At 42.3% G+C, this 26,305-nt stretch overlaps 1 protein-coding gene across 1 annotated transcript in view; it reads left to right on the top strand.

Moving 5' to 3' along the window:
- Nucleotides 1-23,472, top strand: part of AGPS (alkylglycerone phosphate synthase) — a 300,029-nt gene extending 276,557 nt beyond the window's left edge. Inside the window, exon 20 of the mRNA XM_033946176.1 lies at nucleotides 22,475-23,472. Coding sequence (XP_033802067.1) covers nucleotides 22,475-22,596 — 122 coding nt within the window. The 3' untranslated portion in view covers nucleotides 22,597-23,472. The remainder of the gene's footprint in view (nucleotides 1-22,474) is intronic.
- The last annotated feature ends 2,833 nt before the right edge of the window (nucleotides 23,473-26,305 follow it).

Genomic DNA, 26,305 nt, shown 5'->3' with positions numbered 1-26,305 from the left:
ATGGATACCATCCCTGTTCAGCAGCCCTTGGAAAATCTTCCAATGTTCTAGGAAGCCAAAACATTCTCTGACACCATCCACGTAGTGATGCATTCATCTCCAGGATGCGTGCTTCTCTGACCTGGCTCTTACCCTCGAAAGGGAGGATGGACGAGCATACCAGCTGCGCACCTGACTGCTTCACCTTCCCTCCCAGAGCCACAAAGTCACTTTTGATATTTTCACATGGGTACTTAGTAGTATCATTAGTACCAACGTGGATGAGCAGCATCAGATAATATTCACCATGACATCTTGGATTTTGGCATCAGGCAGACAGCATAACTCCTGGGACATCATATCTGGTCTGCAGATGAATGCTTCTGTATCCCACAGAAGGGGATCGCCAACTACCACTACCTTACATCTCCTAATGGTCATTGATCCAGAAATTTTGGGGATTTCAAGCTTTGGTCCTTCCTCTCCCTGGTATGCTCTCATTTCCTCCACTTCCGATTCTTCAATTCAAGGGTAGGTGGAATCACAGTACTAATCTTGCAGGTTTCCATTATCTGAGTCCAGCTGTCTTCCCTCAGCACAACCTCTTCTTTCCCATTTCTGGAAATTTATAATACCTCATGAACCATTTCATCGATGTACCTCTCATTCTCACGGATGCTTCTCAGTCTTGCCACCTCCTCTCTTAGTTCCTTAATTTCCTTCATGAGGGATTCAAGCTGGAGACAGTTGGCACATGGAACCACTCCCTCTGCCTGGGTAACATTTTCTGTCTGCACAGAGACAGAAGCTGGAACCTGAGCAGCAGCTTTGGTGACACAATGTTTCCCAGCCATACTGTGGTTGCAGAAGTACTTACACCTGGAAGAAAAAGCAGAAAAATCCTACCAAAGCAATGCCCTGTTCCTGGTTGACCGAAGAGCCAAAAAAGCTCCGCCTTGGGGTAGATGGGAGGGAATTAACTTCAAGGGTCACCTGTGGAGTCTAATCTCTGAGAGTCCTCAGTCTCAAACTAACTAAGAGGCTAAAACCAGCCAAGGATCTCTCCTCAAGGAGCATCTTTCAATTATGGTGAGAGGATTCACCCCCCCCCCCCCCAATGAAATATAACGCACTTGGCCTGACTTAACAGTTTTCCTGGCCTCTGTCTCACTTACTGTTCCCCAAAGTCTCAAGAAGGTCCTAAACCGATCCAAAGCCTTTTTGTCAACAGCTTTCTCATCAAGCAAATATATGCAAATTATATATGCAGTTCACAGGTTGCTGTGAAAACTATCTTTAATGCTGAGCCTCTACAACCTCTCTCTTAGAATCAGGCTTACTGAGGGTTAGGCACTAGGCCAGCATTCGTCCCCTCAAGATCACCTGTGGAGTCTGATCTCTAAGAAAGTCCTCACAGTTCCCCCACCTTTCATGGAGTCCTTGCAGGCCTGAATTTATAATGGATGCAACAGGAAGCACAAGCTGGTTACATATTTACTTTCAGCCTGCCCAGTGACAACACAAAAATAGGGGTTTAAGACCATGTTTGGAAAACCTTAATTTGTAGAGGCTGGGTCTACTCATATTTCTTTGATATGTGGAAGATAGTTACCAAATCCAAGGGTTTATTAACTCAGGTTTGTGACTTTACCAAGGGGACTGTGAGTAAGTTAGAAGAGTTGGATCAGATTTTGGAAGCTCGGCTGTTTTATAGACTACAGGTGTATGTTTTACAGATTACCAGTGTGTTTGAGATTAAAGATAGCCTTAGCAACCACTATAAATTACACACTGTTAAGAATGTTTTCATGGTTAGAAATGTATGATTCCTTAAATTTCCTAGGCTGATCTGTTATCTCCAGTTACATATAGTGGGAACCTAAAGACAGTACAAGACAGACTTCTATGGTCTATTGCCCAGAAATATTAAAGAACTTAACCATGAATATACTGTATAATGCGTGTGACTATCAGGCAGACTGGCTGGACTGTTCAGGTCTTTATCTGCTGTTATTTACTATGTTACTATATTACTTGTTACCTTAAGGAGAATTTTAGAGTTCCAAATAAATGTTGCGGGGTCATTATACAACTGCCATTATGCTTTGAAATTCAGTGAGTGTACATTACTAGGATGTTTCTAAACTAAATAATTTTGTAGTGAGAATACAAAGGTTTTCTAATTAAACTGACTGCATTGCTCAGGATAGTGGTTTTCAAACCAAATGAAAGAAAAAAAAAGTTTTTGGAACCCAGTAGAATAAATATTCTCTCTCCCCCCATATTATTATTACCACCATTAAACTGTCATATACCAGTATAAAGTGTATATATGCCATGCAGTTTCTATGAGGTAGCAATATGGTGAATATATAGACTGGATGAAGATTGTGTTGTCACTGTGAGATCTGGAGGTGATGATACCATCAGAAGGAATAACAATAATTTTATTCTTATATACCGCCATACCGAAAAAGTTCTAGGCGGTTCACAACAAGCTGAGCTAATACATGGGATACAGATAAAATACAAATTAGAATAATGGACTTAAAAACAAATAAAGACAGAAAGCATTTACAATATAATGTAGAAAATACCGGCATGGCAGGGAAAGAAGTAATACATAGAACAGATAAAATAAAATAAAAGGAAAAAAATGGTAAACCTATTTCTAATGCAGCGGGTCTATTTATCCTGAAACAATAGGATTTTGTATCTCAACTCACTTGCAGTTGCTTGTAGAAACTGTCAAATCATGTTTTCAACTCTGCCTCCTTCCCAGGGAGCTGCTCCTGCCCCCTCTGTCTTCTGCAAGCAAGTTGCTCTGATCAGCTCTTCAATTTTATTATTTTTGGGTAATTTTTCTTGGTGTTCGTTTGGAGGCTTGATGCCCAAAGGTTTCCACTTGTTGGGACATCTGCCTGGGAGAAGGTGCAGACCCACGTGGTGGAGATCTGCTGCTAGCAGGATCAGCCCTTGGAAATACCTAGCTAGCCAGCCTGCTTTTATATTTTTTGAACTTAGGGGCCGTCCCCTGCATAGCTGCTTGCATCCTTGATTTACTCAGGAGCTTGAGTGCAGGCTGTTTGGCTCCTTCCTGACTTGGACCCCCCCCCCTTCATGGCAAGGTTTCTGGGGGGGTTGAGGCTCAGTCTGACCTTAGTCTGAATGGCTGCCAGAAGACTAGGTTCATCCAGTGAATCTGTGAGACAGAGTTCTTCTGCATGTGTTCCAGCTGAAATCCTATGTTGAAGCAGACAGACATCACACGGCACTGTGAGCAATGCTATTATTGTCTAAGGGAAAAACAGGGGGGTTCTCCAAAACTCATTTTTGAAGGTTTCAGAAGCCAGAGCCTAGGTCCTCCACCTCTAAAAACCTTTCCCTGTATTTTTTTTTACTTTCAGGGAGTCTCCACAGGCTGTTTTTAGCATGATTTTACTTGCGGCAGTTTTCTTGGATTTTAAACAATCTTTTCTTTTTCCCTGAAGCCTCCATCTGCCTCAAAACCCCTCAATTTTGCTTAAAATTGACAGGAAGGTACTTCTCGGACCTTCTTACCTATATATCGTGCCAGGATTCCATTGGATGGTGTGTTACAGAGTGCACAGGAGAGGGGTGGGAGACATGGGCTCAGTCTCCTCTGAGTTCTCCAGGGCTGGGGATCCACAGGAGATACGTTCCCAGGAGAAGAGGCCATTTCCAGGCCCCTCTGAAGGTGGTTTGGTCACGTGCAGTTGCAGGAGTGCCATGGAGCCTAGGAGGACTGGCAGGGGGGTCCCTCCTGGTGTTCTTGAGACCCCCCAGTACAAGGCTTCACTCCAGATTTTGTGAGCCTTATGTGGAATGCCTATTTGAACTGCCGAGGGAATTCCCCTCAATTTGCACCCTGACCAGACGAGAACACAGACTTGGACCAGGAGGTTCAGTCTGCTATAGACTGGAAGGATGGAAAGTCTAATTCCATGCCACTTTTGTTCCAGGATGAGGTTTCTCTGGTAGAGTCTGTTTCTTTGCAAGAATGTCAGTCAAGAGGTGGTGGCGGTGGCCCTTAATCAGGGGGAAGGCCCCACTTTGCTGTTCAGTGCCTCTGTGCTCTTGGGCATTATTTCCACCTCGCTGTGAGAATTAAAGCTGGAAGTCCCTCCAGCTTCCTCACTCCATTTCTAAGTTATGAGCAACTATGTGACTCCAACCATGTTCTTTCCCTCGCATCCAGACATCAGCAAGCTGGTCACGGACAACTGGGAGTCACCAGAAGAATCCCTGCGAGTGACTAAGACTATGGTCAAGCTTTATCCAATGGTGCCAGATTTTCAGCAGCTGTTTGTTCAGACGAAGGTGGACTCAGGTGGCACAGGTGAGTAAATGAACCTCCCTGCCTAGTGAAAGAGGGATGATGATAAAGGATACTTAAGACTGTAAAGTTGACTTGCTCCTCAAGCGGCAATTTGAAGATTTGGCTCTGGAGATTAAAGTGGCAACTGCGTCTTCCTTTGTGGCGTGTGCTTGCCACACCCACCTGTCTCAAGCTTGAGACACACAGAATGACGAAGATCCACAAATGCTCCTCTCGGGGGTGAATTATGCAGTATAGCTGGCACTCTGTGATATCAGAGTTATGAGCAAGGTCTCAGCCTATGTTATCTCCGCCCGACAGATGCTCTGGATTAGACAGTGGGTGGGTGACTCTGCCTCTAAAGCTACACAGGCTTCTTTTTTTAGGGACATATGCTCCTTGGCAAGGACCTAGATGACGTGATGGCCAGTGTTGTGAACTGTCATCCCAAGACCTTACCAAACAGCAGACCTCAGATGGCTCGGAGTTCAGGACAGGGTAAATTTTGAGGCTCTCGAAGATTCCATCCTTATGCAGGAGGCTAAGCGACACAGAGGTCCTTGAACGTCAGAGGTTCAAATGGGGCAGGAGACAGCAAGCCTCGGGTTCTTGCTCCTGGCCTCTAAGGGAGCACAATGATGCCAAGACAGGGGCCAAGCACCCCAGATAGTGGGTAGACTGTTGGCCTTTTGGTCAGTCTAGTCTCAGATTGGCACAGACCACTGGGTGCTGGATGTAGTCTGGGAGGGGTAGAAAATCGAGAGAGCCCTCAAAGTTCGGGCTATGGTACAAAGGCTACTGGCTCTTCGGGCCATAGAACCAGTCACAGACTTGGGCTTGAACAGATACTGGAGGCCAATTCTAGACTTCAAGTTGGTCAATGTAGCATTGAAGGTATCGCACTTCCACATGGAAGCCATTTGGTTGGTCATAGCAGCAGTGGCGCTGGGGGAATTTCTCATCTTGATTTGACAGTGGTCTATCTTCAAATTCCCATCTTCCCGGCCCACAGGAAATACTTTGATTTCATGTGCTGGAGCAGCATTTCCAGTTCTCTGTGCTCCCCTTCGGCCTGGCCATGGCACCTCGCACCTTTACCAAGGTGATGATGGTGGTGGTGGTTGTGGTGGCAGCTTCTGCAAAGCTGAGATTCAGGCGCACCCATATTTGGACAATTGGCTCATCAGAATTCTGTCCAAGGAGGAAGGCAAACTGATGATTTTGAGAGTGATGCAACTCCTCCAAGACTTCAACTTCAAGAAGAGTCAGCTGGAATCGACTCAACACACAGGAGTACGGCCCTGAGCCAAGTGTTTCTTCCAGATTTACGCAGACTCAAGCTCCAGAAGCAGATTTCGGAGCTGTTATAGAGGCCAGCTCCCACGGTGTGACATTATCTGCAGGACCTGGGGTCGATGATGGCAACCATAGAGGTGGTTCCTTGGGCCAGAGCACCCATGAGACTCCCTTCAAGACTCTCTCTCCTCTCTCTCTGGTCCCCTCATTCGGATTCACTACAACAGTGGTTCCCAACCCTGTCCTGGAGGACCACCAGGCCATTCGGGTTTTCAGGATAGCCCTAATGAATATGCATGGAGCAGATTTGCATGATTGGCACCTCCATTATATGCAGATCTCTCATGTATATTCATTAGGGCTATCCTGAAAACCCTACTGGCCTAGTGGTCCTCCAGGACAGGGTTGGGAACTACTGCACTACAACAACCTCTCCCCTGACTACCTACAGCGAAGAGCAGCGTGTGGTGATGACTGAGGTTAGCTATCTTTTCCAGGGACTTACCTCTTTGCAATTCCTCCTAGGAGATACTAATGACCAATGCCAGCCTTTTATGGTTGGATACCCATGTCCCTGTGTCCTGGGTGTTGCAGTGGACACCCAGCCTAAGGGCATTGGTCTCTGGCTCAGCAGTAGTGGTCCATAAATTGCCTGGAACTTGGAGCCATTCATCTCATGCTTCAGGCACTAGAAACGTCTCCGGAAGACAAGGCAGTCAGAATCTACTCAGACAATGTGACAGTGGTAGCATATGTCAGAAGGCAAGGAGGCACCAAAAGTGACCTGTTGTGCCTAGAAGCTCAACTCTTCTTCCAGTGGGTAGAAGCTCACTTGCAGGTTCTCTCGGCTGTTCACGTAGCAGGAGTGGAAAATGAGCAGGCCGACTTTCTCAGTCAGCAGACTCAACCCAGGGGAATGATCACTGTCTCCACAAGCATTCAACACCTTAGTTTGGAGATGGATCTCATGGCCTTGGCAGTGAACACCACGTTTTTACAGCTGAAGATACGAACTTGGAAGTGAAAAGTGGACGCGTTAATCTAACTGTAGCTGGAGACAGAGCTCTTATACATGTTTCCCCCGTGGCTCCTGCTCGGCCAAGTCATTCGCAAGATTGTGAACCATCCAGGATTGGTGGTCCTAGTGGCGCCTGATTGGCCTCAAAGACCATGGTATGTGGACCTGGTCCGTCTACAGAGGGACAAAGGCCTCAGACTGTCAGTCCAAGTGAATCTTCTCACTCAAGGATCTATTGAGAATCCAGAACGCTTTGGGCTTATGGCATAACTCTTGAGCAGGTGGCCCTGATGAGCAAGGGTTATTCAGACATGGTCATCACCACATTGCTCAGAGCTAAGAAGTAGTCAGTGGTGGCAGCTTATACTAAGGACTGGAAGTCCTTTCAGTACTGGTGTGTGTTGAAGGTTTTAGAATCTTCATGAGTTTCAATTTCTGTAGTCCTGGACTTCTTGCAGAAGGATCTTTAGAAGGGTCTGTTGGTAGGATCATTGAAAGTGAAGCTAGCAGGCCTTTCCTGTTTCCAAGCTTTGAGGGGTGGAAAGAGTCTTCCTGGCCTTTCACCCAGGTGTCGCCTGGTTCATTAAAGGAGCTCTGCGGTCGTGCCCTCTGGTGCATTCCCCTTTTACTTCCTGGAACCTTAACATTAAGAACATAAGAACATAAGAAATGCCTCCGCTGGGTCAGACCTAAGGTCCATCGCGCCCAGCAGTCCGCTCACGCGGCGGCCCATCAGGTCCAGGACCTGTGCAGTAATCTTTTATCTATACCCCTCTATCCCCTTTTCCAGCAGGAAATTGTCCAATCCTTTCTTAAACCCCAGTACCGTTCGCTGCCCTATAACGTCCTCTGGAAGCGCATTCCAGGTGTCCACCACACGTTGGGTAAAGAAGAACTTCCTAGCATTTGTTTTGAATCTGTCCCCTTTCAACTTTTCCGAATGCCCTCTTGTTTTTTTATGTTCTGAAAGTTTGAAGAATCTGTCCCTCTCTACTCTCTCTATGCCCTTCATGATCTTGTAAGTCTCTATCATATCCCCTCTAAGTCTTCTCTTCTCCAGGGAAAAGAGACCCAGTTTCTCCAATCTCTCAGCGTATGAAAGGTTTTCCATCCCCTTAATCAGTCGTGTCGCTCTCCTCTGAACTCTCTCGAGTAACACCATATCCTTCTTAAGGTATGGTGACCAATACTGGACGCAGTACTCAAGATGCGGACGCACCATTGCCCGGTACAGCGGCAGGATAACTTCTTTCGTTCTTGTTGTAATACCCTTCTTGATTATCCCCAGCATTTTATTCGCTCTCTTGGCGGCCGCTGCGCACTGTGCCGTCGGCTTCATTGTCATGTCCACCATTACCCCCAAGTCCCTTTCTTGGGTACTCTCATTCAATAACATCCCTCCCATTGTATAGCTGTGCCTCGGGTTTCTGATTCCCACATGCAATACTTTACATTTCTCAACATTGAACTTCATCTGCCATCTCTCTGCCCATTCTCCCAATTTGTCCAAGTCCCTTTGCAATTTTTCACAGTCTTCCTTTGTCCGAGCTCCACTAAATAGTTTGGTGTCATCCGCAAATTTTATTATCTCACTCTTTGTTCCTGTTTCTAGATCATTTATGAATATATTAAATAGCAGTGGCCCGAGCACTGAGCCCTGCGGGACACCACTCGTGACTTTCCTCCAGTCTGAGTAGTGTCCCTTCACCCCTACCCTCTGTTTCCTATCCGCTAACCAGTTTCTGATCCATCTATGCACGGCTCCGTCCACCCCATGGTTCTTCAGGGTCTCAGTACAGCACCATATGAGCCCTTGTGGGAGGCTTCACTTTTGGATCTTACAGTCAAGATAGTGTTCCTGGTGGCAATTAAGTCTGTGAAACAAGTTTCCAAGTTACAAGCTGTTTTCCTGCAGGGAGCCATTCCTTAGGATCACAGAAGCAGGGCTGTCTTTATGCACAGTTCTGTCCTTCTTACAAAAAGTAGTCTCATTCTTCCATGTCAATCAGGAAGTCCATTTGTCTGCCTTTCGCCCTACGAGGTCTAAGAAAAAGGATAAAGAGTTAAATTTGCTGGATGTCAAGTGAGTGCTTCTCCGGTACCTCAAAGTTACCAATGAGTTTTGCCTATTGGATCACCTTTTTGTTCTGCCCAGTCATGCCAAGAAAGGGAGGCTGGTGTCTAAAGCCTCAATTTCCAGATGAATTAAAATGCCAATTTCCTCCGTGTATGTGGGCTGTAAAACAGCCACCAATCGCATTGAGAGTGCACTCCACTAGAGGAGTTGCTGCCTCTTAGGCGGAGACTAGGGCTTTTTCAGGTTCTATAGGGTGGACCTATAGCAGCCGGGAGGGATGCCACTATCAAGGCATCTGTCTTAAAGGCAGTGCATTGGGTCTGCCCTAGGCTCTGGGGTCTGCTTTGGTATGTCCTTACCATTTCAGGACTACTTAGACACATTGCAGTAGAAAGATTAGGTTCTTAGCTTGGTAATCTTTCTTTTAGATATGTCTAGTGGTAGTGGTCTTCAAGCCCTGTCCTATGAATGGGCTTTGCCTGCCTTCTGCCTTGGGGATCAGTCTGGATTTGAAGCCTTTTCTGTCTCAGAGGAGCTGAAAAAATAATAATTTTTTAAAAAGATAGTGCATAGGAAAATCCTCAAGACCATACAGTCTGGTTTAAGTCTCTGCTTGATAGCAGAACATGTAAGTAGTTATGAACTCTATACGTGATTAGTGCTGGTTGCACAAATTTGGATGTTATAATGTTGATTACTATGTTTGTTTGGATGTTATAATGTTGATTACTATGTTTTCCTCATTTTCCTCTTTACAATTATGTATTTTATTACAATGCTACTTGATTGCTTTTGTACAAACTGAAAGGGCAGGAGCAGCTCCCTGGGAAGGAGGTGGAGTTGAAAACACGATTGACAATTTTCTGCAAGCAACTTGTGAGTTGAGATACAGAACCCAATCATTTCAGGACCACTAGACACATTTATAAAAATGAAGATTACCAAGGTAAGAACCTAATCTTTCTAAAGGGGAAGCTGACAGCAATATGAGGCAAGGACTTTAAGAGTGCCCCAAATGAAGATTACATCTCCTTCCCCCATCCCTGCTAACCAGCACTTCTGTTCCTGACCCTGCCCGACCGGCACTTCAGGCCTATCACCTCCCTACCCACTAAACTGCACTTGTTTCACCCCTGCCCGACAGCCATTTCAATGCTACCATCTCCCCATCTGATGACTGGCACATCTGTCCGGCCGACCGGCACTATTTTTACTGGCACTGTTCTTTTCCGGTCTGAAACTGAAGCCAATACTGTGTGTTGAGCCTTAGCGGGGCCTTGTGCATTTGCACATGATCAAGGCCTGCCAGTTCCCATCCTCTCTGAGAATCTTGGAAAGGAGCCAGCAGAGGACTTGTGCATGTCCAGATATACAAGGCCCCACTCCAGCTCAACATAGATCATTAGCCTTAGCTTCAGACTGGAAAAGAACTGTGCCGGTAAGAACAGTGCCGGTCAGCCGGAGGGGGTGGGACTAATGTGCCAGTTATCGGGTGGGGAGGTAGTAGCACTGAAGTGGCCGTGAAAACAAGCCCATTGCTACAAATTTTCTTTAGCTAGTTAAAAGATTTATTTAAAGAAGGAAGGATTTGAATAATCTAAACTGTTGTTCTCAACACATACCATTAAAACTTGTATATGCTCAAATTAAACCTTGGCACAGTTTGTAAACACTTTTGTAAATAAGACAGCTATTGGAGTTAACCAGCAACACAAATCATAACTTCCGCAAAGGACATGATATATTTTTCGTTTTCATGCTCCACTACAATATTGCTTGATGTGCTTTGAAAGATGAACCCTATGGCTATTCAAAAGTTTAGGATATGATCTTCAGCAGTTAAATTTTTAGTTAACACAAAATATTCTTTAACAGGAAGAAGGGATATTGATAGTCTAGGAAAACATTTTTGTGCATGTGCCCACATGTTATCTCTGCTGCCTACACAGTAATGACTGCTGAATTTTATGCTATGTTCTATTGCTCCAGCTTCATGTCTTTGATTTGTGTTTTTTCTTAAATGCTGTATTTTACCTCTATGATGTAACATGGTACACATGCATAATGCATGTAATTTTAGTAATTATCTGCTAGTATTGTGGTTATGCTTCTATTTATTGTATTATATTCTGTAATATTGTTTTAAATTTATATTTCAGCTATGCTATACATTAAGTGCCATATTGCTTGATTTTATCTCTATGATTTGTAACTTTTATCCATTTTTTTGTCTGTCTTTTGTGTGCTATTACAAACAAAAACTTTCTTCTATTTTTAAGGTTTATGTCAGGGAAGCAAAGAGGTTAAAATGAGACATTGTAAAGTTAAATAATGTATTAAAACTTATGACAAAAATGTCTAGTCTTTGTAGATTGACTTACAATGAAACCCAAGTTTCTAACCTCGGTTTATTTTTTAGTCAACCTTCTTCCCCCCCCACACCCCTTTTTTTCGGGGGATGAAAAAGGTTGCCTCGGTTTATATTTGGATCGGTTTATATTCGAGTATATATGTTATATACCCAAACCGTATTGTCTGATATGAAATTTCATAAAATAAAGAGTAGTATATATTTCTATAAATATTTCCTGTCAATAACAAAAATTAGACTTTAAAATAGTTTACATACAGGAGCAGGATTAACCATTTGGTGGGCTCTACTCAAATGAGTTCATTGGGCCCTCACTGTAATATAAATACATTTTTAAATCCCTACAAAAGTGTAGCTTGACCCCACCTCCTGTAATAAATCACATTGCTTCCTTCATTCCCCACCTTTGACAATAACCTTCATTTCCCCTTACTTCCAGCCAGCAGGATCAGCAAGCAGTACTTTCATCCTGCTGATTCTATGTCCTCTACCAGCTTTCCTCTGCAGATGGGGGCTAAAGGGTCTTGCAAGATCACAGGACCCTGTGTGGTCCTGATGGCAGAGAAAAACAGGCAGAGGAGGTATCATCAGGTAAAAAGTGCTTTTCACCAACTGAAGAACACCGTGGGTGGGGAGAACTGACAGATTTTTTGCAGGCACCTATGGCTCTGGGCATACCCTTGCTATTTCTGTTAGCAGCTGATTTGCCAGAGTGAAAATTAGCCTTGGGAACACTAAATTAGAAGATCTCACAGGGTGCCCCTAAAGTTTGGGCCCTGAACATGTGCCTAGCTTAACTATGCCTAAATTTTGCCCTTTTTACAAGTAGCATCAAGCATATGAGTAAAAATGTGTTTGAAATATTATTTCATTTGTGCATAATGCAAGTATTCTCAACGCAGTCAAGACACACCTAGTCAGTTTTTCAGAATATCCACAATAAATAATACATTAGAGAGATTAGTGTAATTTGGAGTCATTATATCCAAATTTCTCACATGGCACATTTATTATGCATACCCCGAAGATCAGTTTTTACTTGAAAAAGTGTCAGATTTATCATTATTCATTCACTGGTTGAGGCACTAGTATTATGTCAAACACACTGGCTACTGTTTTCAGATTAAACCTTGCAATATGCCCAATATATAACTGGTGAAAAGGTCACAAATGAATTCATTTTGCAATCATATGTGCTATCTACAGGGTTTGAAACATCATAGGGAATGAAAGAAACAGCAGCAAGTAATCTATGATGTGGGTATTCTTGGTATGTAGCTGTCAGGAAGCACTTTGCTGGTGTGAGTGATGCATGATAAAGATTTGCTTAAGGCACTAAAATAAAGTAGTTACATCAGAATTAAATGCAATGCTCAACCATCACCATTCAGACAAAATGCTTATGAAGTTTTGCAATATGGAGCACCTTAGAAAATTGTTTTTCTTTTCCCTGTGCATGATTGGTCTTTTGTTATGGTGAAGAAACTAGTTGCAGTTGGTTTGGAAGATGAAAAAAGGAAAGGCAGAAAAGGAAAATAAAACAAGAACAAGTAAGAACATGTGAAACCCAGTATAGACTAAGAATGAAACTTAAATATCAAAGCTAAATAGTGACAGACCTCAAGACTGACAATTCACTGGTTTTGTGACTTCATTAGTACTTAAGGACAATAGTTGATCACTTTTAATGCTACCTTTGTTTAGTCACCCAAGTTATACTTCTGTTTTCTTGAAAATCTTTTAAAAAGTGATTTCAGAGTGTTTTCTAATCTGAATTTGCACGTTTGTTTTGAGTTAATGCAGATGCTTTAACAATGTGACAAAAGCCAGCCTAAAAACCTACTTATTTGAAGCTGCGTTTAAACACTGACCCAACAAATATATTTGTCTGTCATTCCCTTAATAGTCCCCTACCACCTTTTAGCTCCCTCTGTGTGTCTGTTGTAAGCTCTTCTAAGTAAGGACAGTCTCTTACATGTACAATGTACAGCGCTGCGTGCACCTGGTAGCGCTATAGAAATAATAAATTGTTGTTGTTGGCTACTGAGCACACAAAATGCCAACTGCCAGAAACCTAGTTTTAAAAAAAATGATTACTGCAATTCTTATATTGCCAGACTAGAAATAAGAGGAGTGCTTAGCATGGACAAGAATAGAGCCAAGTTTATATAACCTTACTGGAAGTTCATGGCCTTTCTTGCACACACGATTTCTAATTATGCAGAATCTAAAAAGGCATAATTGTTCCCTTGAAAGCTAATCAGGCATTTACAGTGAAACCTCAAAGTAAAGCTGTCCCAATAGTAAGCACATGAGTCTTCAACTGAAGAAAAGATTTCCTATGAAACAAAGCCATTGATAGTTTTCTGTGCTCCAGAAAAGCATAGTTCATTTGGGCAGTTGTCCTGCTCTCTATGCTTTTGTTGAGTCTTTGAGGCTGGTTTTCTATATTTTTATAAATGTATGTCACACCCACAGCAGGAAAGGAAAAGAATAAACTACACACTAGTTGTTTTATATAATTACAAAGTAGAATGTCATATCTGGAAGAATCTACATTTTCCACAACAAAAAAGAGATGTTTAGATTTAAGCCTTCAATATAGGTTTAGGCAAGAAGTTTGAGTCACATGACAATATTGTCATGTATCGATTCCAAAAATCCTAAAAGATCTAAACCAGTGTTTCACAACACGCAGTATGCGTATCATTGGGGGTACGTGACCTGGCCACTGCCAGGAATCCCTCCCTGCCTCCCTCCCGATGGGGATCCCTGCCTGCCCCCCTCCCCCCCCTGCTGAAGCCACCACTGCCGGAGATCCATCCCTGCCTCCCTGTCTGCCCACCCACTGCACCACCCCTGAAGCCAATACTGTCACGAAGCCGGAGCCAACACGCTCCAATTCATCTCCCCAGCAGCAACTCTGCACAGGGATGGGCCATGGCGCGTGCAGCAACTCACACACTGCACACGGCCGGCCCACAAACCTTCCCCCCCCCCCCCAACGTCAATTCTGATGTCAGAGAGAAGGTTCCGGGCCAGCCAATTGCTGCCTGGCTGGCCTGGAACCTTCTCTCTGATGTCAGAATTGACGTCCGGAGGAAGGCTTGTGAGCTGGCTGCATGCAACATGTGAGTTGCTGCACACACCGTTGTGGCCCATTCCTGCACAGAGTTGCTACTTGGGTGGGGGATTTGGAGCGTGCCAGCTTGGTGGGCAGATAGGAAGGCATCTTCAGCAGTTGCTTTGGCTTCAGCGGGGTCAGGCAGGGATACCCGGTGGCTCCTGCAGCTTCTGTGGACAGGATGGCTTCCGGGGGGGGGGGGGGGAAGGGGCATGAACTCGACACATGGGGGCACTAACGGAACATAGGAGGAAGGGAATAGAGAGGGAGAATTGATGGGCATGAGTGTGTGAGTGAGAGATGGTGCATATGGGGAAAGGAAGAAGAAAAATTGGGCATAGAGAGAGAAAGGAGTGAGGTAGAGATGCATGGGGAATAGAAGGATGAGGGAGAAATGTTGGATATGGTGGTGGAGAGGGCAGATTGAAGGGGATGCAAGTGGGAGGAATGTTGGACATAGTGATGGAGGGAGAAATGTGGTATTGTGCTGGAGAGGGGTGATAGAAGGAGAAATGGGGCTGGTGGGCAGTGATGAAAAATGCTGCTCCAGGGGATGAGATAGGGAGAAATGTTGGATGTGGCAGTAGAAGGGGTGGTAGAGATGTCTAGATCTCTCAAGACAGATTGAGGAGAAATGGGGCTGGTGGGCAGTGGTGAAAAATGCTGTTCCAGGGGTTGAGATAGGGAGAAATGTTGGATGTGGCAGTAGATGGGGTGGGAGAGATGTCTAGATCTCTCAAGACAGATGGACAGTGAGAGAGCGAGCGAGAGAGACATATTGCCAATAAGGGTGGAGAAAGAAAAGTTGGACTCATGGAGGGACAGTGAGAGAGAGATGTTGGTTGTGGAAGAGAATGGGGTCCGGAGGAGAGGAAGCGTTCAATAGGCAGAAAAGCAGAAATATTAGAAATGCAACCAGAGACTCATGAAATCACCAGACAACAAAGGTAGGAAAAATAATTTTATTTTCAATTTTGTGATCAAAATATGTCAGTTTTGTGAATTTATATCTGGTGTCTATATTTTGCTCTATATTTGTCTATTTTTCTATTGTTGTAACTGATTGCATATTTTAAAGTCATCTGTCTTGACCTCTTTGGGGAAAAAAACTCTGAATATAAATGATAATTAACAATTTCTGTGCGTACAGTGTGCTTTGTGTTTTTTTTAATTTTATGGTTACCATTATGTATTAAGATTATATTGTGTTTATATGAAAAATGGATGGAAGAAATTGCATTGGGGAGGAGCTTTAGCAGGTCTGGGGCGGAGCTTGGGTGGGGGTACTCGGTATTTGTTAGGCTTAGGGAGTTCTTGGCTTGAAGAAGTTGAGAAACACTGATCTAAACTAGCAGAAGACACTATATCAAGTTCACCCTACATTTCATCCTTGGCTTAAAAATATGGGAGTTTATATTCAAAGTTATTTTACTAGCCAGAAACAGTTTCTGGCTGGTTAAATCGCTTGTTTGGGGCTAATTTAGCATTTTAAGTGGCACTTAACCAGTTATTGCTGCTGAAAATGACCGGTTAGTGTCTAACACAAAACTGGCTATTTAGGGATATTCCAGGGGCATCATCAGCATTTGGCTGGTTAAGTGCCAATATTCAACACTTGACCAGCCAAGGTCACTGCATAAAAGTCAATCCTATCTTTATGCAGTGCCCCAGAACTGGTTAAATGCTGAATATTAGCTGAATATGGTATATTTGTTTTGCTTAACTACAATGTATAAAATAAATGGCTACTTCAGTTTTCATACTGATAATTTAACTGCATTTGTAATGTCATTGTTATGAAACTGTGTTGCAAATCCTGAGGGTTTGTTATATTTTATGTCTAAGAAACATTTTTAAGATTTTTTTTTTTTGTTCCACAGCTGCTTTTATCATTAACCCATTCCAATCATTTGGAAGCTAGCACAGCCCAAAACAAATTTTTTCATGTCGGGTACAATTGATGTTCTTCTAAATTTTTATTCACGAAAGTGACCATATCTGTAGGACCCATTTACTTTATCTGACCATATCTGTAGGACCATTTACTAAGTAAAGTGTTGTAAACCTTTTCCCTTGTTACTTGATAAGTGCAAAGCCTGTGCAGTGACTATTGGGGGCGTTCCCAGTAGCCTCTCTATATGAGTGTGCATATTGAAACTTTTGCTGTGTGATAAGTTCAGGTAGCACAATCTGCATTGGTAACAGTACACAGTAAGTTCTAAATGGAATGTGCAGTCCATACCCATATCCCATCCCTTTGCAAGATACGTAGCATGAATTAATACATGCCAGCACAGTAACAGTTACTACAGCCATATGCTGTTACCACATACTAATTCATGCAATAGCTGCTTGCCACATGTTGAGGATTTGTTGAAACCCTCAGCTTAATGTACGACGGCTGCTAAGAAAGCAAATAGAATGTTAGGAATTATCAGAAAGGGAATGGAAAACAAAGATAAAAATGTTTTAATGCCCTTGTATCTCTGTGGCACGGCTGCATCTCGAATACTGTGTGCAGTTCTGGTCACCATATCTCAGAAAAGATATAGCGGAATTAGAAAAGGTAAGAGAAGGGTGACAAAAATGATAAAAGGAACGGACAACTTCCCTATGAGGAAAGGCTAAAACGGCTAAGGCTCTTCAGCTTGGAAAAGAGGCGACTCAGGGGTGATATGATAGAGGTCTGTGAAATAACGAGTGAAGTGGAAAGGGTAGATATAAATCGCTTGTTCACTCTTTCCAAAAATACTAGGACTAGGGAACATGTGAAAAAGCTACTAAGTAGTAGATTTAAAACAAACCGGAGAAAGTATTTCTTCACACAACATGTAATTAAACTCTGGAATTTGTTGCTGAAGAATGTGGTGAAATCAGTTTAGCGGGGTTTAAAAAAGGGTTGGCTAATTTCCTAAAAGAAAAGCCAATAGGCAATTTTTGAGATGGCTTGGGAAAATCCATTGCTGCTTATTTGGTTAAGCAGCATAGAATCTGTTTTGTTACTTGGGATCTAGCTAGGTGCTTGGGACCTGGATTGGCCACTGTTAGACACAGGATATTGGGCTTGATATGGCAATTGATATGGCCCAGTATGGCAATTCTTATGTTATATTCTCTTTGTGTGTTTAATGGCTTCTAGAAATTTGTGAAAATCAGTTGCCTGCTGATCTCTGGTGATAGATTCTGGATACAAAAAAATTCAAGTATTTAGAAGGCTGAAGTAAAGTTAACAGTAAAGATAATTTGCTTTCTATCGCTCAGTTCTGGATATCACTAATATGAATTTCTTTGCATTCATGTTACTGATACTAGTTTTTACTTTGCTAAAGAAAACAAACTTGATATAACATTTGCTTAATTTTTTTAACCAAATGTTCACGAAGGGCCAATAATATGCCTGTTCTACAGCTCTCTCACTTTCCAGTTCAGTAATCAAATGTATGTAGATTTATTATTGTGTAAGACTAGAGCATAGAAAATTTGACAAGATAGATGTGTAAATTATCACTCTGACAGAACTAATGATGCACTCCAAGCACCTTCTGTTTTCCAGCACTTCGTGAGCAACTTCATTAAATATGCAGTGACTGTTGGTGGCAGTTTAGACTTTTAGTTTAGCTCCTACTGGAGTTTGCTGTGCTCCTGAAGGAGGAGAAACAGGCGGACAAGCAAGCTACTGGGTAGCCTGCTGTGCCTCTAATGTGCTCCATCTTGTTGGAGCAGTTGTTTGTAGTCTTTTCAGGACAATTACATCCGTAACCACAGGACACATTTACTGAAACTATATTACAGATGAGCTTTGAGAATGGTACGGCCGGCCTCCCTTGGCTCCATGTCAAGCATAGGAGTGAAGGTGGCAGTGCAGAGGCAAGCCATTTATACAATCTGTGAAGAATTCATTCTTATTCAAGTAGGGCAATAAGTCTTTATATATCAATAAGTATTTGTTGGTGTTAAATGGAAGGACTTGGTGGCTAGTAAATTACAACTGTATCGCTGGAATGGGCAAGAATTAATTTTTGTCTTTTTTTAATTGGAGTTAAGGTATCTATTTTTCTAGGCTCCATGTTTTTCCAGCCCACACTATGGATACTTTATGTTCCCCAGAGATGTAAGCACAAATATTCTATTCTCCAGTTGTTTACCCATCATTTAATATTTTGATGTCAATTTGATGGTTGCCCTGAGAACTGGCCACAAAGATGGCTCCAATTTAGCATGAACTACCTTTCAAGTGGCCACAGTGACAGATGCTTGATCACCACAAGCTGACAAATGAATTGTATTTTAGGTCAACAAGATGAATGTTGCTTTGTCACTAATGAAAGAGTTAAGGCCACTCTGATTGACCCATTAAATCCATGTTGGTGGTTTTGGTTAATGAGTGAATGTTCATTTATTGACAATGTAAGACCAGCCATTGAAACTGAACTATTTACTAGAGAAATGGAGATATGAAACGAAACTTATTAGACTTTACTAGCTTAGTATACAATTAATATGTTCTGCACTTACGGCATTTTTAGTTAGCAGACACAAGTATTTCCACAGAAGTCCTTATTTATGTGATACACAAAGTATTGTGTGTTACATCTGTTGCCTCTTAAGTATTCCAGAACAAAATCTAAATCCAGTTTTATCCGCTGTTATTCCACACCTACATTGGTGCACCTAACCGATGTAGGCACCTAACTTAATTGATAAACCGGCTTAATCAGCACCGATAATTGGCATTAATACTTCATAATTACCATTAATTGGATTTAATTGAAAGTTAGGCCTCTAACTCGAAAAATGTGATTCTATAAAAAGTAGGTGCCTTGTCCAAAGCACCTACCTAAAGTAGGCATGGTTAAGGGCGGATCATGGGTGTGTTTTTGAGTTAGGTGCCTGCTTTTGACTTAGATGCTCATATTTAGATGAAGAAAACCCTGGGATAAATAGGACGCCTAGTAATGCCTAATGCCGCTTAGGCAGCACAAAGCATGATTCTATACACTGCCCTTAACTTTTATAGAATTGAGCTTAACACCACACTAGTTGATGCCAATTCTTTAGGCGAATTATATAGAATCAGGCCCAAAGGTCCAGATTCTATAAATGCCGCCTAAAGTTAGGCACCAATATCAGCATCTAACTTAATTGATGAATAAGCTTGATCCATGCCAGTATTGGTAATTAATTGGCTTTAATTGCAGGCACCTAACTCAAAAAAAACAAGATTCTATAAGAAGTAGGCGCTTAATACAAAGCGCCTACAATAAAGGGTGTGTGGTTAAGGTCAGATCATGGGCATGTTTTCCAGTTAGACCCTCTTTGTGAGATTAGCACCATTAGGTATCTAACTTAGGTGCAGATATTTAGGCAAAGAAAACTCTGGCATAAATAGGGGTGCACCTAAAGTTAGGATGCCTAAGCCTGGTTCTACAATGGGTGCCTAACTTTTACAGAATCATGCTTAATACTGCACTAATCGGTGCCTAAAAGTTAGGCCCAAATAGGGAAATTCTATAACCAGCACCTAAATTTAGGTGATGGTAGGCGCCCTGCTGATGCATAAGTTAATTGAAAAATGCCATCAGAAACAGCAAAAAATGGCAGTGTTGAAGCGCCTATTGACGCCTAAATAAAAGGTGGCTGGAATAGCAGCTAGGTAGGCTGCAGAATGCCAAATAGGCATGGCCAGTGCTGGAAGTGGCATTAGGCAGGCTAAAGCGGCTACCTAGCTACACTTTATGGCAAGATAGGAAGCCACCTATCAATGCCACTGTGGGATCCTAAAGCCAGCCCACAGCAGCCATAAGCTGATCGCAGCAGGGGAAGTTATCCCCAATCAGCTTAGCACACGGAAAAGTACCCCTGCTGTGATCAGCTGAGCGGCTGCAGCAAGGGACCCCTGACATCAGCAGGAGGGATGTCCACCCCTTACTATCCAAACCCTGAACCCCCCCTCAAAGTTCCACAGCAGGAGGGATACCCACTCCCTCCTGCCAGAAGGCCCTCCAAACCCATGATCCCCCCCAACCACTGATACCCGTGAACTCCCACACTAACAACCCTCCACCCCGGCACCCCTAAGCCCACCCCGATCCCCCTTCCATACCTTCTGTAGTAAGGCTGGCTGTAGGAATTCCTGCTCCCTCCTACTGGCAGGCCTGCTGCTTCACAATGAGGAGGGGCCTAAGGCCCTGATTGGCCCAGGTGCCTAAAGCCCCTTCCATAGGAGGGGCCTTAGGCACCCGAGCCAAACAGGGCCTTAGACCCACTTCCTAGTGCATCCTGGGATACCCTGGGAGGGGCCTAGGACTCCCATTGGCCCCTCCCAATATATCCCAGGATTCACTGGGAAGGGGTCCTAAGACCCTGTTTTGCCAATCAGGGCCTTAGGCTCCTCCCCGATGCATCCCAGGATGCACTGGGGAGGGGACGATCTGCCATTGTGATGCAATGGACCTAGGGTTTGGGGGTTGTCAGGGTGGGGGATTCAGGGGTATCAGCAGTTTGGGGGGTCATGGGTTTGTGGGGGGGCCTGCTGACAGGTAGGAGTGGGCATGTCTCCTGCCATGGAACTTTGAGGAGGATTATGGCAGGAGGGAGTGGGCATCAAGGGGGAATCATGGGGGAATCATGGTTTCTGGCATGGACTTCAAGGGGGAATCATGGTTTCTGGCAGGAGGGAATGGGCATCCCTCCTGCTGCAGGACTTCGAGGGGAGGTTCTGACAGGAGGGAGTGGGCATCCCTCCTGCCGATGTCGGGGGAGGGGGGACCCAGCTGCAGCCACTCAGCTGATTGCGGCAGAGGATTGCGGCAGCTGAACTGGTAAGATCCCTGAACTGCTGGCTCAGCTGATTGGGGGGAAATACCCCTGCCATGATCAACTTATGGATACTGCAGGCTGGCTTTAGGATCCCACAATGGCATAGATAGACAGCTGAAATGTAAACCAAGGTTTTCTGGGCCTACATTTCAGCTGCCCATCTTAGCTGTATCAGGTGTGGTTCTGTAACCGATACTGTCGACACGCAGTTGGTGGCAGCTTTTAATGCAGCCATTGGCATAGGCGCTGGTTACTGAATCTGGGCCAAAATGGCTCATATTTTGATAAAGCCACCTTGTAGGACCTGGAGAAGCTACCAAAGTAATGGACAAAAAGATTTAAGATACACCAGATTAAGAACAGGACAGTAGACAGATATCAGTCATTAAAAGCTTGATCCTTACAATAATGGTAATTAGGGAAAAAATTAAGTTGGTAAGAGAAATGTTCTGCATTTATAAATTACTATTTTGAAAGCTCTTTTAGTCATAATAAAACTTCAAAGTAGACATTTGATTTATCAGTTTTTAAAGCAAATCTGAAAACGTATATTTCATTTCACCATCTGAAATGTTTGCGTACTTATTCTCATTTTATTTACTTGACTTCTCTTTTACATAGAGAATAGATATGTACTTCATTATTAGGAAAATGTTTAAAACTTTGCATAAGGGACTTACAAATTGTATGTATATTTTAAGAGTTATAATAATCACTCAAGAGGCTGAGTTATTAATCAATGATTTAATCTAAACAAATGGCACAATCTTTGCAGGGAGCAGTACCTTGAAGTGATGTTTTCTTTTATTTTAAACGTGTGTGGAAGATGGTGCACATGTCCTTTAAAAGATGCACAGAATTTTCCCCGACACACAGGGGTCCTTTTACTAAGGCGCGCTAGCCATTTTAGCGCATGCTAAACGCTAACACGTCCATAGGATATAATGGACGTGCTAGCGTTTAGCGTGCGCTAAAACGGCAAGGGCACCCTAGTAAAAGGACCCCACAGTTTCTTAAATAAAAACTTTTATTTTTAAAGGGTATAATTTTCTGAAAATGTTTGCTTCTTTAGTAATGGATCCTTTTAAAATATATATGGTGTACAATCAGAATTCAAACATACTGTTTAGGCTTGTGACCCAATTTTTCTCTCATGTTTTTCTTTAAATTGTGGCTTAGACTCGTGAGAAATGTATGTATTTACCAGTGTGGTGGTTGCATCTACATTTCATAGTTTGCTAAGAAAACAATGTGGAACACCATCTTCCTTTGGGAATACATTGAGCTTAATGAGCTTGATAGTCTGGTGGGCTCAATAAATCAAATAAAGCAAAACATTTCTCATTTTTGAATAACAGCATTTATCATACAGTGTTCATTCATGGTCACAAGATTGATTGGCTTCCACTCTCATGGCATATATTGAAGTAGTTGTTGTTTTTTTTTTCTAGTGGGCAAGTTACGGAAGCAGTGGCTAAGAGAGAGCATCTCGGATGTCGGGATTGGAATGCTCAGATCTGTCAAGAATTATGTGGACCCCAATAATATCTTTGGAAATAGAAACCTTTTATAAGCATACATTTTCTCTGAAGCTCTAATGTTTCAAAACCCTGTTGTCTTTTTTCAGCTTAACGCTGCATGGTTATCTGAGTAAACAAATACAACTTAGATGCTTTTTATGGAGTGAGTCATTGGCTAAGATGAAATTTAATTCTCTTCCTCCCCTTCCTGATCAGCTATATATTCAGTCTTACATTTCACCACCATCCTTCCCTAGAGAATCATGCTCCTAAAACATCGAGCATGGGTTAATATTAAAAAAAAAAAATACAAGGGTCTGGCAACGGGACAGCTTGCTTCATTACCACCTTGGAGATGCAAACTAAGCATGATAAGCCTTGAGTAAGCTTGGCACAGCCGATGGTCTGAGTTTTCATGGAGAATGCAACCAGCTGCCCAGTGCAAGAGAATCCCCTTGCCTGGAGAAAATATCTTCAGAGGTAGCTGCTCTCCTACCCTTCTTGCTCGATTACAGTTTTGTGGAATCAGAAAACTAGAGACTGTATCTGCTGAGCACAGATGTGTATGTTGTATAAGCCTTACTTAAGGAACATTTACTGTTAAGTTAAAGCAGCTCTCCTTTTGCAAGCAATATATACCTCCATATGTTTAGTTAAAAACATTCTGAGGTTATATACAGCCTGGCCAGCAACCTGTGACATTACTGATCATTTGAAGATTTTGGCTCGGCACACTAATTCTAAAGCTACAGTGCATTAATCTTTAGCTTAGCATTCTTCAGCTGTTCATAGGACAAGCGGAGTTGTATTTGAATTCCTGGGATAATCTACTGTAATATTTTTATTCATTAAAACATTTTGTACAGAAATGCTAACATTCTTCATAATGTATGTTGAATACAAATTGACCATAAAATTAATTGCATTCATCTACGTTGTCACAATCTGGTGTTAATTTCTTGCTTCACGAAAACAATGCAGTTTAATCTTTATAATTGTTGTTGTTATCCAGGTCTCGCCATATCTGGGTAGGTAGAACTGACATTTAAGCCATCATGCTGTGGCTTTCTTCAGGGTATGCTATGAGGTCTGCAATTTGTCTTTATATGTAGTGGGTCTTCATGACGCCAGCTGTGGAAGCCTAAGAAAACATAATCCTTATAATGTCCATAATGGTTCCACTACTAAAATGAACGTTTTCATGATTTACCCAGCACTAGAAATATAACATTCCACATTAAATGCTGTCTGTTCTAACATGCCAATACCTTCCTAAAAATAGGCTGATGCTAGATCGAGAATATCAATATAAATGGAATTGAAATAGAGACCTTGGATCTCAAGTGTCCGCTGTTATTTTGCCTTTAGAACCAGTCTTGGCTAATAACTTTCTTGCGGGCTATCATCAGTCTACTTGTCTCTCTTATTCATTTTTTGAAATTATTTTATGTGAAAACTTATACTTTTGTAATTCATTTTTTACCCTTATCCTAGATTTTTCTTATGATTATTACTATAGTACTTAGCTCGGGTGCAGTTTCTCTACCCGGCCATCTGAGAATGATACAGCCGGCACTTGAGATCCAAGGTCTCTATTTCAATTCCATTTATATTGATATTCTCAATCTAGCATCAGCCTATTTTTAGGAAGGTATTAGTGAGTTTCACTAGATAACAGAAGGCATGGAGGGGCATAATAAAAAAAAGTCTAAGTCCCCTTTTGGCCTAAGGCCTTAAACGTTGAAAATAGAAGCAGGGAAAATGTTCATTATCAAAAAAAACGTCCAAAAGGAGGGTTTTTTTTTTTATAATGGCCTGCCTCTACGTTCAGCTGTTTAAATGCCCAGACCACCACTACGTCTAAACTTATAAAATATAATCAACCTAAAAAAAGCCTAAGCCCCAAACGTCCAAAACAAGGGCTTTTAGGCGAAGGAGGAGCAGCAGCCACGATCAGCTCAGCGGCCCCTTTTCGGCACTTATACCTGTTTTGACTTGGTCTAAGTCTAAACATATAAGTGCCGACTAGGTAACCTGCCTAAAGTTTTGTTTATACCCAGGGCTGTGGAGTCGGTAGATAAATGTTCCGACTCCGACTCCTCAGTTTTTTGTACTTCCGATTCCAACTCCAGTACCCAAAATTTCCTCCGACTCCATAGCACTGGTTAATTTTCAGATCGTTAAAATGGAATGTCAAGTTGAGAGAAATGAGCATTTTCGACACCACCTTCTTTTTGCTTTTAATCAAGGTTCTAAGGCTGCAGAAGCTGCTTGCAACATTTGTGCTGTGTATATAGTGGGTGCTATAGCTGAAAGAATCGCTCGTGATTGGTATGCCAAGTTCAAAAATGGAGTCGGTAGATAAATGTTCCGACTCCTCAGTTTTTTGTACTTCTGACTTCGACTCCAGGTACCCGAAATTTACTCCGACTCCGACTCCTCGACTCCGACTCCACAGCCCTGTTTATACCTGCTGCACGCCTAGGTCTAGGTCGGCCCACCTCCCGCCTACTACCCGCCCTTTCCCCTCCTCTAAAAACGCCTCTTTTCTCCCTATGCGTTTAGAGGCAGGGGAAAGGCCTAAGCTGGTTTTAGATACGTCTAAACCAGCTTTGATTATGGCTTTTTGATCGTCCAAGTAGCCATTTAGGCTACTTTTTAGACTTTTTTTTTTTTTTTTTTTTTATTATGAGTCCCATAATGTTCTAACATGCCTACATGTTTTTTTAAAAATTTGTACATATTTCTTATATACACGCATACATATACATGCAAACTTATTTAAAATTGAATTCCCTGTTGTGTAAGTTATATGATAAAAATCCAAGACAAATTATGTTTGAATTTTCAAGCTAAACTGTTTTCAATCCTATTTTCTTGGCTTTCAGCTAAGATCACATGTAAGGTCTGAGCCTTGAGTTAAAGATAATCTGTTCTTGGTCTTTAGGTTGAGATTGAGAAACTGTACTCCATCGTCCCCAGAAGCAGATTTTATCTTTTCCTTAGGCAATAATTATTAAATCTGTTTAAAAAATACAATCTGGGGTAGAGGGTTTTATTTTGCACATGAAGATGAATTTGTTTGAATGCCAAGGAGCCTACCAACATTTGGTATTGCACATTATCTCACAAATTCTATTGCATAAAATGAATGTTGCACGGGTAAAATGCTATACATACCAAGCACAAATAAGTAAAGCAGTCCCACGGCACAATGATGTGTCATGAGAGATTCCAGAATTGTACTTATTTTTTAAAATTCCCTTCATAAGTATACACTAGAATAGATGACATATAAATTGTATACGCAAGAGTCTGTCAATGTTATGAGCGTCTGTGTGCATAAGGATACAGCCACACACACAAGCATCATTCCTTGATGTGATTTGTCCTTGAAAACTAATGACAAGTAATTTTAGTTTTATTTTATATGCATTCGTTATCCTAACTTGAGCAGCAAAGCATTCAAGGCTTTGTTACCGTTTGGACCTTCTTATCTTTGCAAACTTGGATTTTCAGATCTGACAGAAATTAAATTGAAAAAAGAGAGCTGCAAATGGTGGATGATAAAATGTGTGTTTGCTTGTCGACTATCAGGCCGCGTTTTGAGTTAATTTACATTCAAAAACGAGCACATCCATTGCATTGATTAGCAATTCTATCAATTTTAGTTTCACCATTGTTACAATTACCTGTATATAGCATAAAGAACTTTAAATAAATAACTCTCAAATTTAATTTTTTTGTTGGCTTTGCAATTTT

Source organism: Geotrypetes seraphini, chromosome 5 (genome assembly GCF_902459505.1).
Source record: "Geotrypetes seraphini chromosome 5, aGeoSer1.1, whole genome shotgun sequence".
NCBI classification, from domain to species: Eukaryota; Metazoa; Chordata; class Amphibia; order Gymnophiona; family Dermophiidae; genus Geotrypetes; species Geotrypetes seraphini.
This window is presented reverse-complemented; position numbering and strand designations above follow the sequence as displayed.